The sequence below is a fragment of the Varanus komodoensis genome, unplaced genomic scaffold (assembly GCF_004798865.1).
Source record: "Varanus komodoensis strain SLA01 unplaced genomic scaffold, ASM479886v1 scaffold5, whole genome shotgun sequence".
Lineage (NCBI taxonomy): Eukaryota > Metazoa > Chordata > Lepidosauria > Squamata > Varanidae > Varanus > Varanus komodoensis.
In genome coordinates, this window is record NW_025336087.1 from 33,801,510 (window position 1) to 33,817,709 (window position 16,200).

The window sequence follows — 16,200 nt, forward strand, 5'->3', positions numbered from 1 at the left end:
TTAAAATTCTTTGCATATATATTTTCAAAAGTTTTTACATCCTATCTCAGTTTATAAAATAATTGCATCTCAAAACCTCAGGTACCGATGAATAAATTTTCTTTCATCTTAATATCTGTTAAGGAGAAAAGAAATAGTAGTTTAGTATAGCATATATTAAAACCAAAATGCAAAATATAATATTAGAAATACTTGTTAGATCTTAAAATTTAAGCAACACTCTTAGCAATTCAATTTACTTCTGCTTAAACTGTTCTTATCCGAAAGGAGATGGAATAAAAGGAAACTCTCTCTACGCTTAAGCCAATCACATCTGATCTTTGGAAGATTTTACTTTTTTATGCCCAATTCTTCAAGAAAATGAGCTGTTCCCAGAACGTTGTTTTAAAATACGTTCTTAGCACAATGAGAAGCTGTGACAAATTCTTCTTGCACCTTTGCTAGCATCACTGCTGACTTCTAAGAATCCTACTGTTCTAATTCTTTTGCTCCCACAAATGCACAGGGCTAAGAAGAACACACAAAAGTCTGGAGGAAAGCAACTTAGTTTGTTGATTCTGCAAACCAACTGTAACTTTGGGCTGGTGGTGACAAAAATATATACAATGGGTTGTTATAATGAATAATCTTAGTAGCAGTATTGTGGTGGTATTTATAAATCACCTAATATTACACTCCTGAGTACAATAAAAGGAATAAACATGGAAATTGGGCAATAATGGAATAAGGCAAATGTTTCATTACTGTAAATAGGTCCAAGCTAATCAGTGAAGGCTTGATCGGCATCTTGGTGCAAAATGCCAAACTTCCATCATGTATGTGAGGCAACGTACACATTTTCCTTCTTCCCTTGAATTACCTTCACATGGCAAAACAAATGAGCAATATACAGAAAAACTACAGTGACTCCCATGATTGCTCAAAAAAGTACAAATCTGGAAATTGCTGGCAAAGATCAGCCTAATTTGAAATTCTGTCTCATGTGATTGCAGGTCTATAGAAGCAGTCAGCCAAACTGAATAAGCAAGTCAAAAAAGATTTGGTACAGAAATGTGGAGTTCACATGGATTTGTTTGGGGTTCACTAGCAATCTACTCCATGTTTTGTGTTTGGAAAGGATAAGCAGCATCCTGAGTTTGCAAGTGTAGGCCAGGAAAAACAACTAAAGCTCACTATTTCCATATGGAGCAAGGATGTACAAATCCCTTTAAATCTCCAAATCAAGATCTCTAAAAGAAAAATATTTGGGCTAGAATACAATCTGAGTGTATTGCATTGACAAGCAATTCAACACTTGCATTACTGTAGGTTCATTCCGGGCCGCCCAATTACATAGATTTTGCAATTTTGCCTAAGCATACTACTTAACTATGAAGTAATTCTATCCCGAAAGCCAAGCAACTGTGAAACCAAGAGACATGGACAGACATTGGCCCAATTCTGGATTAAACCACATTATGTTTTTACATCACCTTTACAAGCACTGTACTTGTGTATTCCCTAATTCCTTCCTCTACTGCATCATGAATTCAGGAGCTGCTATTTTTAAACTATCCAGAGGTCCCCATTATCATAGAATCACAGAATCTCAGAATCATGGAATAGTAGAGTTGGAAAGGGCCATGAAGGCCATCAAGTCCAACCTCCTGCTGTTGCAGGACACCAATTTATACCATCCTACTCAGGGTTTTTTGTTTTTTTTAATATCTCTAGTGTGGGAGAGCCCATGACCTTTCTAGGCAGCTGGTTCCACTGTCATATTGCTCTGACAGTGAGGGAACTTTTCCTGATATCTAGCCTGAAGCTGGGTTGTCATTGTCACAACTTGACTATTCTGTGTCCTACACTCTGGTATCACCGCGGAGAGATCTTGACCTCCTTCTTTGTGACAGCCTGTGAGATACTTATGGAGGGATATCATGTCCCCCATCAGCTTTCTCTTGTCAAGGCTGAACATGCCCAGTTCTCTCAGTCTCTCCTCAAAGGGCAGTGTTTCAAACCTTGGATCATTTTTGTTGCCCTCCTCTGGACCCTAATTTTTCTACATCTTTCTTAAATCCTAGAGTCCAGAACTAGACACAATATTCCAGATGACTAGTGAGGAGTATAAGGGAACTACTACTTCTTCAGATTTTTAAGTAATACTTCTATCAATACATCCCAAAATAGCATTTGCCCTTTTTGCAGCTGCATCATTGTTGGCTCATATGTAGCCTGTTGTCCAGAGCAACTCCAAGGTCTTTTTCAGTTCTGTTGAGCCATGTATTCCCCATCTTGTATTGATGCATTTGGTTTCTTTTTCCTAGGTAGAGAACTTGGTACTTGTCCCTATTAGGTTCAATCCAATTTGAACCTAAACTCTAATTCAACTATGGTTCATTACAACAAGCCAGGATCATAATCCATCTTTTGATCCTGGCTGGTTTGTTCAGAGTTACCGCAAATTCATAATGGAAATCCTAGGTGATAGCAGACCAGATGCTTCCAACCTCACAGATACAGCAGAGAAGGAAAGAGGTACACAAGCCTGCATTATCTCTGAAAATTTTGTAGAATGATTCTTTTCAAATGTATCATTATATTACATGCCTGTCATTACAACACACTCCTTTTTCATAAGCACCATAAAAGATATTACTTGTACTATGAAATACCAGGGGAGAACAGTGTAGTACTTACGGTGAAATTGTGCAGCCAGAGGCATACGCATGATGACCTGTATAGCGGATATCACAACGTACAATGTTGTTGGAATAGTCTGATTCTGGTACCAAGTAGCTAGGGTTTACACTAACCTGCAAAAGAAATACATACTGTATTTTGCACTTTCATATAATATTTTGTATAATTCTTGATTAGTAAAATGCATTACCTTTAAAATGTAATTTCCAGGTTTTACATCTGTAATATCAATCCATTGGCAGTCTATGTCAGCATTGTATGTGTCGTAACAGCCAGGGCTCAGTCCCTAGAATTGTAGTGTACATAAATATGAGAGTTTTACTGATCTTTAAAAATCAAAGTACTAGTGACCAATGCCACAAATATGATGAAATGATTACAATTTGTCAGCATTCCATAATGTAACACCAAAGCCTTAATATTTGTTTAAACAGTATTCTGTAATTTGACAATCTAACAAGTTAACTTCCTTATAACCCTTCTGAGTTTAAGATGTCTGGCACTTCCCCTTGTGCCAGGCAGCACAAATGCTCGCTGTAATGCTGCAGACCCTATCCCTATGCTTCACCACACTGTTCCAGATGGTCCCCTCATCCTGATAAACAGCTTTCAGAAGCAGAAGGCACTGTGGTGTGGTTGGAATGGGGGGAGCCAGAAAAGCCCTATCCTATGTGCAGTGTTCTTTTTGTTTCTAGATTCAGCCCTGTGCAAATTTTGTTTTTTAATCCAAAATATACAGAAGCCATATTAGCCACTCTCTTCTTTAAAAATTAACTGATATTATAATAAAAACAGTACCACCATTTTTCCTACCAAGATGATTAGTCCCTTTCTTCTGTATGAAGGTCAGGGCCAGAAATGTCTAAATTCTGGCATAATTGTTTTTCACATTTAACTATCCAAGGTTCTAATCTTTATCTCTTTCCTCTCTTGAATCCAGTTTCATTGCAGTAATTTAGAAAACAATTCCAGGCAAGTTTAGATAAGTGCAGGGAAATGCTGGGAGTTGTAGGACTTTTCCCCCCTAAATATGCATAGGATTGCACCCTCAGTAAAACAGATGATTTTGCAGGGCTCTGTGCACTTTCCCACTGCTATTTTGCTGGACTGGATTAAAATAAGGTTTAACTTGGGAAATACATTACTGTCCTGAAATGACATTTAAGCCATGAACACAGAATCCTACGTGAGGCCCAGTTGCTTTCTCTACCCTCAAATTAGTCTGACTGGTGTCTGACTGCCCCTATGAAAAGCACAATGTTTGGCCACATATTGTGTGTCACTTGGCAATAGTTAAGTGCTTGCTACGGAGAGGAAGGTCACTGACTGCTGGCAGCTGCATGCTAAACAAAAAAACCCAAAAAATCTGGAATCAAGATGTAGTCTTCAGCTGCTGAGGAAAATACTTCATAGCAGGCACAGGTCTTGAAATAACAGAAGAAGCCACAAGAATTCTAAAAAGAATTAAAGTAGCATCAGCCATTTTAAAACTTGATAGATTTGACTATTCTACTTACAGAATTGGGCTATACTAGAGGCGCTCATTTTGTAGGAGGTTCTTAAAAATTAACCCCAGTTGCCTACATATTTGCCATCTGCATAATCTCCAGCAACCAATATATAGATAGCCATGGACTAGTTCATGCAACGTACTACCTCCTGCAATGCACTTCCACCAGATCTGAAGGCCTATTGAATTAAACCTTAATGCAGAAAACTTTTAAGTTGGGGTAGACTGATCCAAAACACACTAATGCCTACATTTAATGAAAGAGCTGGAAGAAAACTATAACTAGCTTTAAAATTTACATATTGAGATGAATGGTACTATAATACAAGAGACCTCTACCAACACCTTGCTACATGTGTTTTAAATGTGGTTATTTCTGTGATCTAGCTAATGCTGATGCATAGTGCAACTGAGATCCATGCAGAATACCACACAGCTTACACTAAAAGGAACATTAAGGATAGAAGCTTTTCTGATTCTTCCTGCCCTCTGCAGTTCCCAGAGTTGCTGAAAAGCTGCTCTGAGAACGCTCTGGAGCAGCAGAAGTGACATGGGACTGGAGGTGGGATGGGCAATTAGTGATTGCCTTCACCCATTATTCTTCCAGCAGAGAGCCTCTGGTGGATTTTGTGCCATCTGTGAATGGAAGAACCCCTTCCCTTCACAGATGGTCAACTGTAAAGTCTCATCGAGAACATTTCATGCAAGTTATTCCAAAACAGCATCAATTTAATTTAATTGTCATTTATATTATTTGAGATAATGGAATAACACATTCCTACATTTCACAAATTTTCAGCAACAATAAACAAATTAGAAGCATACTGTTTACCTATCATAAATATATATGAAAGGAAAGGGATTACTTCTATCTATATTATGTTTCCTACTGAATATAACATTCTCAAACAAATCCTTTATCTTGTTACCTGTGATGTGTCTCTCAACTGAGCCCTAATCTGTGGTTTGTTTGTGTTATTTCAATAAGTACATATATTTTGATTTAACAAGAGAAATGCCAGTACCATTGGGCATTTATTGGTAGAGTATTGTGAATTTACAGAGAAGCATGTCTGCAAGAATCAGAGAAATAATATTTTCATGAGACGTCACTACAAGATCCAGGAAGACAGAAGCACCTGTTCCAGGTTGACTTCATAATAAAACAGCAAAATAAATTAGAAAAATACTGAAAAATCAAGGCTGTTATTTGATGTGCCCACTGTAGGCATTTCCTAAGAGTTCTGAACTATCTCTGGCTGCTACTTTCTGGAGCAAGTCTCTGCACAGAGCTCTAAAAATGCAATAAACCTGCAACTGGAGATCTATATATGTGGTAATGATAATTTTAACTAATAATTTTTAAATTTTGCTATTGTTGTTTGCTCCTTAAGTGATTTTTCTGTGAAAAGGCAGGATACAAATTAAACAAATAAATGAATTACAGTGTGTCTATGGCAAGTATGATAAGGTATAAAAACTCCTTAAAATTCCTGGCAAAATGATAATAGTCTAGAGAATAAACACTTTTCTGATAATTTTCAGAATTGACACTGAAATGAATCTTGACTACAGAATAAAGTGCTCATCCACTTGTAATGGATACCTTTGAATTTATACAGCCTGAAAATGTGAACAAGCTCCTTGAGGAAGTGAAAATTTTATGTGCTGGACTCTTGCCCTTCCTGGCTTATAGAAGAGGTCAAAGGAGCCTGGCCAAGTGGATAAGGGTAATGGCCAATGCCTCTTTATGTGAAGGTGTGATTCCATCTTATTAAAGGCATAGTGGTGAACTCCCTGGCTATCTGCTGCATTGTCATATTGCTGTCTGGAAGGTTATCCTGATATTCAGCCAGAATCTCTCTTCCTGGAAATTAAGCCTATTATTCCATGTCCTGCAATCTGGGATGATCAAGAAGAAATCCTGGCCTTCCTCTCCATGACAATTTTTTAAGTACTTGAAAAGTGCTATCACATTTCCTCTCAGTCTCCTCAAGGCCAAACATGCCCAGTTCTTCCAGTTTCTCCTCATCGGGCTTTGTTTCAATTCCCCATATCATTCTTGTTGTGTTCCTCTGATCCTTTTCTAATTTGCCTGAATATTTCTTAGATTGGTGCCCCAAAATGGACAAAGTATTCAAGATAAGGCCTAACCGGTGCTAAGTAGAAGGGAACTAGTACTTCACATGATTTGGAAGTGATGTTTCTATTACAACAGGCCAAACCAGTATTTGCCTTTCTTGCAGCCACATCACATTCTTGATGCATATTCAGCTCGCAACCTACAACCTATAATTTCAAAAGCCTTCTCATTGGTCGTATTGTATGCACCTCCTCATCCAAATCATTAATAAAAAATGTTGAAGTGCACTGGGCCCAGGATTAAACACTGCAGTACCCTACTTGTTACCTTTCCCCAATTTGAGTAGGTGCCACTGATAAGTCCTTTTTTACTCTGATTTTGTAGCCAGCTGTGGATCCACCTGACAGCTGTTGCATCTAGCCTACTTTTAGCTAGTTTGCTCATCAGGATATCTTGGTGCACACTGTCAAAAGCTTTGTACAATTCCTGCACTGCATTCATACTTCATGGTCTGTTAAAACTGAGTGAAATCAGTCTATATTATGACAGTAAAGAGGAAAGTTTATTAATAACTTTTATCTTACCTGTGTGTGTGCTGTACATGCGTATCTCCTATAGTATCCATAATCGCAAGAAGTATCTTCAAGGCAAAAACTTGCTTTGTGTCCTTCAGCCACTCTCCTATGGGAACTTGCTTCAAGCAAGTCATAATGGCTGAATTCATCCATACTGTGGTAATGTCTGTTAAAGCACAGGCAAAATAGTAGACAGGTTACAAGATAAACCACGAATCATCATCACCATTGTGACTCAATCAAATGACTACCAGGAGTAGCAAAATTTAACATGATTTGGAATTCTGCATTAGTCAGAACTAACTGGTTAATACTTTAGGGTTCAGTGACAGCATTCTCTACATATAGTTCCACTATTCAACAATTATATAAAATGTTGCCTATGTTCATTTTGTTTAAAAGCAAAGCAATGTATGAACTTCTCTATTTCAAAATTTTCAGCTGCAATAAGAGTATGAAACACCTAAGTGACTTTGTATGAGTAGAGCACTTCCAACTGTTACCCCCATTATTTATCAGACTAAAAATGCTTACCTTGCACACAGTAAATTTTAAGGGCCCTTTTATTTCTGTAATGCTTGCTTTTATCAATAATCACAATTCATGCAAAGCAATTTGAAATTTATTTTAAGCTCTGTTATGTTATATTTTTATAAATATATATTCTGGGAAAATGTATTTTATACAGGTTGGTTAGTTATGCTTATGATTTTTCCTTTGGCATACTCTGAAAGGCCGTTGTTCTATTGCTACATCATTCTTCTCATAACAAAGTAGCAAAACAAACAAACTCTTCAGCCAACTACATCTCATTTTCTTTCAATTGTTGCTCTTATATGATGTTACTTTTGACAAGGAACCGGAAATAGCTTGCATAGTACTCCTTTTCCTCTGTGTTATCCTCACAACAGCCCTGTGAGGTAAGTTAGGCTGAGAATCAGTAAGTGGCCCAAAGCGAATGAGTGAGGAATAGAACCCACACCTTCTGAGTTCCAGTCCAACATTCTAACTACATTTTCTCTCCAATATTCTTCTATTTATCTCAGTATATACAAAAAGATGGAACTAAGCAGCAATTCAACACAAATCTCCCTTTGTAATGTAAAACATAAAAGGTTAGATTTGCCAAGCATGCCCAGCCAGATGAGGACCAAATGCTAGCTGCTGGTGTTCAGTGGTGCTCACATAATCAAATCCATCATCCTGTTAATATATGTCTTTGAAATCTGTTCAGATCCATGCAGGCCCCTATTTCGCTGAAGGAGTTTAAATCCAGGACACAGCTAGGGCTGGGTCCTGAGGTCAAAGTCCAGGGCTCCACGTCCTGGGGAGGGGCCCAGAGAATGACAGGTGATGTGAACAGCTGAAAAGAAAACTGCTGAGGCTTAATTTCTTTATCAGGGTTAGCAAACATGCAATGTATCAGAAACAGCTGTGAAGCATGGAATAGGATGGGAGAAATGTTAATTGTGTGTTTCACAAAGTAATGTGCATGTCCATCTAAAGGGAAGGACCACAACACTATTAAGTCCAAGGTCTAAAACTATCCAGCAGCTCCACTGATGTAGATCCACCAAACTGATACCTATATGATATTAAGAGGGCTGATTTCATCCACTACCAAGTTCATTAGTTACTGAGTATATGTGCCATTCGGAATTACCTAATGCTGCTGCTGCACTAGCAGAAATGTTCATTATTGCAACAGGAAACTAGCCCAGGCTGCCACTTCATAGGACTTATCAGTGGAACTCATAGAATGAGCTCTGCTGACTTTTTCCATACTGGAAGTGGTAGTTTTAACTAATTTCCTGGGTTGCAATAGCAGTTGTTCTCACTATCACAAAATGTATGGTAGGCAGGTCATGAGCAGAGCCAGTTGGAGCCAGGAGTCAGACTAGATGGCCCGGGAGGCCCCTTTTGACTCACTCTGCTTCTATGTTTCTACGTATGGAGCTGGTAGATTGCCCACCTTGGATACTTTCTTTTATGTCCAAGATATAGCATTATATATAAATATGCTGAAGTAAGCAAAATGCTTTGTTCTACTGTGTCTGCAATGGTAGCCAGATTTTTTTTCTATTTGTAAGGAAGAACAAGTTTGTGCTGAGTGAGAAAGTCTTCCAGATTTGTGGTGCTACTTTCCACATAGTAGTAAGGTAGGGGCAGATGGAAGGTGGGACCACATCACAACAAACAGACAGCAAATTAACATAACTGAAAAGTACCATACTGAGCACTTCACTCACTGATGACAGCTGTGCCACTCCCATGAGTATCGTGGACGGCTTGGTAAGAAATCTGATGTGCCTTGATTTTTCACTCTCTGAGGGAATCTCAGAAGCACTCTGTTATCATAGTCTCTGACATCTCCTCTGTAAGCTGAGCTGCAGTGATGTAAAAATGTGTATGAAAAATAGGCTTGAAATCGCTTGTAAAACAGGGTGACATTTGTATTTCTTATGACTGACGACACCTTCTTAGTCCTGAATACCTTTCTCCATCTTGGTGTCCTGGATTACACTTCCTAGGATTCATGGCCACTGGCTACAATCTTGTGGTCACTACGGTCCAAAACATCTGAAAGCCACCTGATTGGGGAAGCCTGGTCCTGAGACTTATTGGGTTAGATCCAGACTGAGTTATCCTCTAGGCCAGTGGGGGCAAACCCATAGCACACATGCCACAGCGGGTACACAGAGCCCTCTCTGTCGGCATGCAAGCCAAGTCACCCCAGCATTGCCCCAGCAGCTGAGCATTGGATAACAGCAGATATAGGGGCCATGCGCATGCTCGGAAAGGAGTAGTGGAGCCAGGCGATGACATCACGTGCCATGACTCATTAGCTGCAACTTGTCCGAGCTTTCACATGGCCAGTCCGTGCGCTGCCAAGGATATATATATATTTGCTTGGACTTGCTGTTTTCAGCTTTGATTGCAGTGTTGGCACTTTGCGATAAATAAGTGGGTTTTGGGTTGCAGTTTGGGTACTTGGCCTCCAAAAGGTTCACCATCACTGCTCTAGGCCCTCTAGAATCAACTGGATGCGTATTATTCACTTAAACCCCATGGCTGTTCTCTAAGCATGACTTATGTCTTGCCAGATGAGAATTCTATGCTACAAAAGCTGAAGCTGGTTGACTATTTCTAATGGGGGAACCTTCATTTTTCAGTGTATAGGCCACTTTTTAAAAAATATGTCTTTGGGTTCAATTGATGTTTTCCTACAATATTTACCAAGCATAATTGTCCCTGTTAGTACTGTATTAAGAGCCTCTATGTAGGAAAGAAATACTGACATACACCCAGTAGCATAATAACATCCTTTCTCGAAAGCTCTGTCAGTATTTATAATTTCAATGAAATATTTTGTCCAAGAATATTGTTACTTTGCTACTAATAATAAAAATTTAAAAACACAGTTTCAAAAAAATAGAAAGTAAACACTGACAAAATTTTGTTAAAAAAACACAATGAAGGGCTACTTATTTTCTTAGAGTTACATCAAACATTTTGTATGTATTTATTTGTTACATTTTATAGTATCCAACACGGCTTAAGTTCTCTAGGATTTCAATTTCCCAAAAATGACATAAAATTTAAAAGTTTAAAACTACAGCATAAAATAGAAGAAAAACCCAAAGTAAATCTAGCAACAGTATCAAGATTTAAAATACATTAAAGGAGGAAAAGCAATAGAGACGGAAGTAATAAAATTCCTGGGAAAATAAGGCTACCAGAAATAGTATGACCTAGGTACCAGGCAAACCTTTCTGGGAAGTTCATTCCACAACCAGGTGCCAAAGCAGGAAAGGCCCTCTTCTTAACAGACACCTACCTGACTCCTATTAGAAAAGGTTGCTGAGGGTGATCTTAGGGGCCAGGCAGATCGATATGGGAGAAGATAACTCTTCAGGTAACCCGGATCCCCAACTTTTTTAGAGCTCTGAATGTTAAGACTATCAGTTTGATTCTGGACCAGACAGGGACTGGCAGCCAGTGCAAATGCTAAAATACAGGCTTAATATCATCATTTTGTCCAATCCTCGTTAACAAATCTCACTGCCCTACTTTGGACCAGCTAAACTTTCCAGATCATTTTCAAAGGCATATGTCATTGCAGCAATCCAGCCAAGAAGTTACCACAGCATGGATAACTGTAGCCAGGCTATCCCTGTGCAGATACGAACATGTGGGCATAACAAACTAAACCACCAAAGGATGCTGCATGCCACCAAGTCCACCTGTGCCTCTAGTGACAATGCTGGATCCAAAAACACTCCCAGACTACAAACTTGATCCTTTAGGAGGAACACAACCTTCTTCAGAACATGCTAAATATCACTCCTGCAGGCAATAGCACTAATAGTATCTCTATCTTGTTTGGGCTGAATCTGTTTATCGGCCCTCATTGAGTCTATCACTTTGCCCAGGCAGCCACTGCCTCACCTGGATTTGATAAAAAGAAGAGTCAGAGTTGGGTGACATCTGCATTAATAATAGCATCTCACCTCACACCTCTGGACAACCGCATCCCCCCACCTCGCCCCAGTGGTTTCATGCAGATATGAAACAGCATAGGGAATAGAGCCCTGAGGAACCTCACAGCATAGCTGCCAAGGCACAGAGCAATAGTCTCCCAGCATCACATGCTGGAATCAGCCATCCAAGTAGAAGTGGAACCACTGCAATGCCTTTGATGCCCAAACCCTACAGACTCTCCAGCAGACTGTAGAGAATAGAATTGGAAGCACTAAGAGAATCACCAGGTTTTCACACTCCCCATTCCTCCCTTGACAGAGATGATCCAAAGATAATTCCATTTGAACTATCAAATGGATAGTTTGTGACCAAGGGTGACCAAGATAGTTCCATTTGAAAAAGGGTGACCAAGATAGTTCCATCCGAAAACCTGGCCTGAACACCAAATGAAATGGATTCAGAGTGCCTGATGTTGACCAAGCTACCACCTGTTCAAACATTTTGCCCAGGAAGGGAATGTTGGCTACTGCTGTATGATGGTTATCAGCATCTGGGTCTAGCTTAGACCTTGTGGCACCATACCCTCTCTCGAGGAAGAGCTTACAAGCTCCCTGGCCCCTCTATGTTAAAAGTAATAAGCCATGAAATGCAGGGGTCAAGGGAATAGGTGGTTGTCCAGATGAGGCCAAGCACCTCATCCACATCCTTGGGCCTCAACTTTTGAAACTCATCCAATAAAACTTGTCCAGATGATGGACAGCTCTATTAACAGTACTGGAGTAATTGTAGTATCCAAATATTGTACTTCCCCTTACACAAAAGGATTTTCCTCTTCTGTTCTCCCCAGCATGCCCAAATCTGTTCTGGAGTTCTCTCAAACCTCTGGAACACAGGTTTGAGGGGCAGAAAATAAATGTGTGCTGGGAGTGGGGGAAGAAAAGAATCCATCCCACCAAGTGTATTTATTTCACTGGTGGTCTTTATTAACTGCACAATGCTATGCCTGTCTACTCAGAACTGAGTTCAACAGAGCTTGTTGCTGCTACATGTTTTCTCTGACTTATGGCGACCTTATGAATGAATGCCCGCCAAGATGCACTGTCCTCCACTGGCAGCTCTCATATACTCAAGGCTGTGGCTTCCTCTATGGAATCAATCCATCACATATTTGCTCTTCCTCTTCCCCTCCTGCCTTTGACTTTTTCCTGGCATTGTCGTCTTCTCCAGTGAGTCTTGCCTTGTCACAATGTGCCTGACGTACGACAGCTTCAGCGTTGCCATTTTTGCTCCCAGAGAAAGTTCTGGCTTTGCTCTAGGACCCACTCATTTGTATTTCCATTTCCATTTTGGAGCAGATAGATCTGCTCTAAAATTGATTCATAATATAATCCTGTGCATGCCTACTCAGAAGTAAGTCCACTGAGTTCATCATTTACTTTTAGGTAAATGTGTATAGATGTGCAGCCTAAGTTTCATATATGATCATCTGATGCACTTTTACACAGATACCTCTCAGTGCAGTTGAACTTACACCCAAATTATACATAGGATTATGGCTTCATTATTAAATATCTTTGCAGTGAGTGTGAAAAGTATGTGTGAAAAGCAACAGATTAAAAATAAATAAGGGTAAAAATTATTTAAGGATGAAGTGGAACTTGCAATGATAAAACAGCAAGATCTTTTTTAAAATGTTTATTTTAAAGTTTCCAGAGTGATGTGTTCAGAGAAGACTTGTTTTGAAAAAATTAGCAAAGCGTTAGATTAATAAAAAACAGGCCTTGGTAAGGCAGTAATTCCCAAACAATAAAGGCATGGAAGCCTTGTAGCTTGGTCATCCAACTCTCCACAGAGGATAATAAAAACAGTATGTTTTAGGAACTGGGACAGTGACTGAGTTCTGTACAACTTAAAATCTGTTGAAATCAAGGCCTCAGTGACTTTTTGAAATTTTACTAGCATCTCCCAAATACTGCTGTAAAATGTATGGGTTCATATTTTACAAACTTTTATTCTGAAGTTCCTTTTCCTCCATCAGGAATTTGAGCAGCTGTAAAATCAACAGGTAGTGACTGTGCTTACCTTGCCAGGCAATTCTCTTCAGCAGCACACCTCAGGTTGTACATGGATGTTCTTTGGACATAGGTGGATGCTTGGATGTAATAGGGATCTGGCACTAAGTCAGGAAGACCTGCAATGCATCAAACCACACCACAACAGCAAAAATTAACAAGCCCAGGGCAAACATCATTTTATCTAACCAGCAGGTGAAACCTTCCATCCATTATACAGCACAAGCTTTACAGCTACGCACAGCTAATAAGATCAAGAGTCACTTTTCGCAAGAACAAAAGAAGCACACAAAAAAATCAGTGTGTTTAGTAGACTGGCTCTGTAGCATCCTACTTTTTCTCATAATCTTCAAGGCATCTCCCTACACCCCCCATAAGGACACCAGCTGTCGAGAACATTTCAATTTGCGAGATCAAAATACCAGAAATATATCTGATCCTGTGCAACTGTGCTTTGTTTCATGGAACTGCAGTTGAGCTGCAACAAAAAGCTGTGAGCATCCATTAGACAAGCAATGGTTTGAATTAGTCCAATTAAAATAAAAGATGAGCCTTAAAATGAAGGACATCTGCCTGCCCTACTTTACAGCTCCAAGGGGAAGAAGCCCTTCTGTTCATTTCCTCTGTTCTAAAAGGAGACAGACCATCATGATTCCTTCTTCAGAATCAGACTGAGCCCCAAAACCTGTTGTCTCTGCATTGGGGCAGGAGAAATATTAAGAAAGGCTCTGAGCATCTACAAAGAGACCTTCCATCATTGCCACGTTAGGGCTGCGCTGTAGTTTGGAGGTCCAAAAGATGGCTGTTTAAGCCGGCTCAAACTCCAGGACCTCTCTAAGAAAACGAACCGAGTTTGCAAAGTATGAACACTCTGTCCTCCCTCCCTGTCTTTTCCGTAGGTTTCTGTGTCTGCTGTGGGAGAAAGGTTTGGGGACGAGTTTGGTTTGGTTTGGGGATGCTTTGGTTTACCTTGTCTTTTGTACTATTTATATTAAGTGCAAAGGCTTTCTTTTCGGGTGTTTAGAGTACGCTTCTCAAAAGTAGCACTGGGAAATACCAGTTTTCGGCAAGTATCTTGATTCCTCAAGCAAGAGGCTCCGGACTGCCCTGCGCTGGGGAGGGGCAGAGCGGGTGGCCAGGAGAAAGTTGAGACCAGATGGTCATTAGCGGCTATGCAACTGCCTCCCCTGCCAACTGGCCGGTGTCAAAACGTGCCGTCTGGCGACGAGGCCGGGATCTGCCACGCGGCCGGGATGGGCTCCCCCACCCCTTTCGCTCATGCTTTGTTTTTCGGGAGGGAGGCAGCGGCACTCGACTGCTGCGCGTCCACCCGAAGCGCGTAGCCCCGCCTCGGCGGGCCCGCGGGGGTGCGTGGCTTCCTTGCAGAAACTTGCCGCCACCCCTCGCCGCGCTTCCTCCAGGCCAGGGCGGCAAGCCCCCCACTCGGGGCGCCTCGCCTGGCCGCGCGGTGCCCGTGGCAGCAGCCACTCTTACCGTACTGGAAGTAGCCTGTGCCGTAGCCCGGCCGGTAGCGGCTGCTCTGCCGGGGCCGCTCATAGGTGTCGTGATAGTTGTAATAAGGGTTGTCGTCCGTGTACTTGTAAGGGTTGTAGGGGTCGTCTCCCACCATGGCGTCTTCGCGGCGGGGCGGCCGAAGGCTGCTCAGAGGAGGCGGGCCAGTCCCGTTGCCCGGCCTCGAGGTGGCGCTCTCGAGGAAGCTGCTCCGCGGCGCCCCTTGCGGGCTGCCGCTCGGTTGGCCCCTGTCGCCCCCGGTGCCGCCGCCATTGCTTCTGCTCGGCTGCTGGTAGCCGGCTTGGAACCAGTGCTGTGCCTCCGGCCGCCTGGAACTGGAGCCGGCGCCCCTGCCCCTGGCGGGAGCTTCAGTAGCTGCCCCCTGAGCCCTGCGCGGAGAGGTGCTGTTGCCCCTGAGCAGCAAAACGTGGCCGCCCTGCGCAGGCTCTTGGCTGTTTCTGCGCCGAGCGGGCTGGTACTGGGAGCCCACGCTGAGGAGGCTGTACACCTGCCCGTTGTTCTCCCACTGAATCCTTTGCTGCCAGACGGCGGGAGGGGGTGGCGGCGGGTTCCTCTGCGGCAGGCCGCCCGCCGGCAGCCAGAGCAGGCAGCCCCAGTAGATGCAAGCCTGTAGTTGGGCGAGCCCCAGAAGAACCGGCGGCCAGGAAAGGAAGCGCATCGCGGCGGCGTGTGTGCCCTTTGCAAGCAAGCGGGATCCCCGCTCGGCGACCCTGCGGGATGGAAGGACGAGGAATCCGAGGCGGCGGCAGCCCGTGCAAGCTTTTCTTTTGTTTCTTCCAGCCGCCGCAGACCTTCCTCCGCGCGTTCAGTCCCGAGGAGATGGTGACTTCCCCCTCCCCTTCTCTTTTTCCCAACTTCGTATTCTCTGAAGAAGAGAGCTTGAAGAGGAGGCGCAGCAATGAGACACCCGTCTCCCCCTCTCGCTTTGGCTGGTGTGTGGAATGAAGCGGCAGGATAGAGAGAGATGGAGAGGGAGGGGGAGAGACGGGGGAGGGGAGGGAGGGAGGGGATAAGGAGGAGGAGATGAGGGATTTTAAACTTTCTGGCATATTTGCAAAGTTACACAAGCCCATTCTGGCAAGCGACTCCTTTGCTATTCGTTCGCGTAATGCGGCTGGAAACGTGCGAGCCTGACAGCTCCCCCATCTACCCCCCTCCGGCCCAATTCCCCCGTTTTTCTATCTGTCGCCTCCCAGCTTCTCCTATGGTGCTGACCCAGAAGGACAAACAAGAAACGGCATCTTATATCTGCAAAGCCTCGCA

General features: G+C 42.3%; 1 protein-coding gene across 2 annotated transcripts; it reads right to left on the minus strand.

Annotated features, from left to right (window-relative positions):
• On the minus strand, positions 1 to 15,827 carry LOX (lysyl oxidase). Of its 2 annotated transcripts, XM_044445945.1 has the most exons (7): positions 14,899 to 15,826; positions 13,415 to 13,523; positions 9,100 to 9,237; positions 6,860 to 7,016; positions 2,873 to 2,968; positions 2,680 to 2,795; positions 1 to 115 (listed from the first exon to the last, which is right to left on the minus strand). In XM_044445945.1, exons 1-7 carry the CDS (start codon positions 15,593 to 15,595, stop codon positions 109 to 111), a joined length of 1,320 nt encoding a protein of 439 aa, XP_044301880.1. In that variant the 5' UTR covers positions 15,596 to 15,826; the 3' UTR covers positions 1 to 108. The 2 variants fall into 2 exon arrangements, with proteins under 2 accessions (XP_044301880.1, XP_044301882.1); XM_044445947.1 differs by lacking the exon at positions 1 to 115 and having other exon boundaries at positions 2,663 to 2,795; positions 14,899 to 15,827.
• Between the last annotated feature and the right edge of the window lie 373 nt (positions 15,828 to 16,200).

Bases quoted from the DNA above. Each gene is read 5' to 3' on its own strand.
- LOX (XM_044445945.1), bottom strand. From the start codon at position 15,595: ATGCGCTTCCTTTCCTGGCCGCCGGTTCTTCTGGGGCTCGCCCAACTA. The intron at 2,969-6,859 runs GTAAGATAAAAG...CTACAATTCTAG, and splicing joins CATGTACAGCACACACACAG to GGACTGAGCCCTGGCTGTTA. The intron at 2,796-2,872 runs GTAATGCATTTT...TTTCTTTTGCAG, and splicing joins CTGGAAATTACATTTTAAAG to GTTAGTGTAAACCCTAGCTA.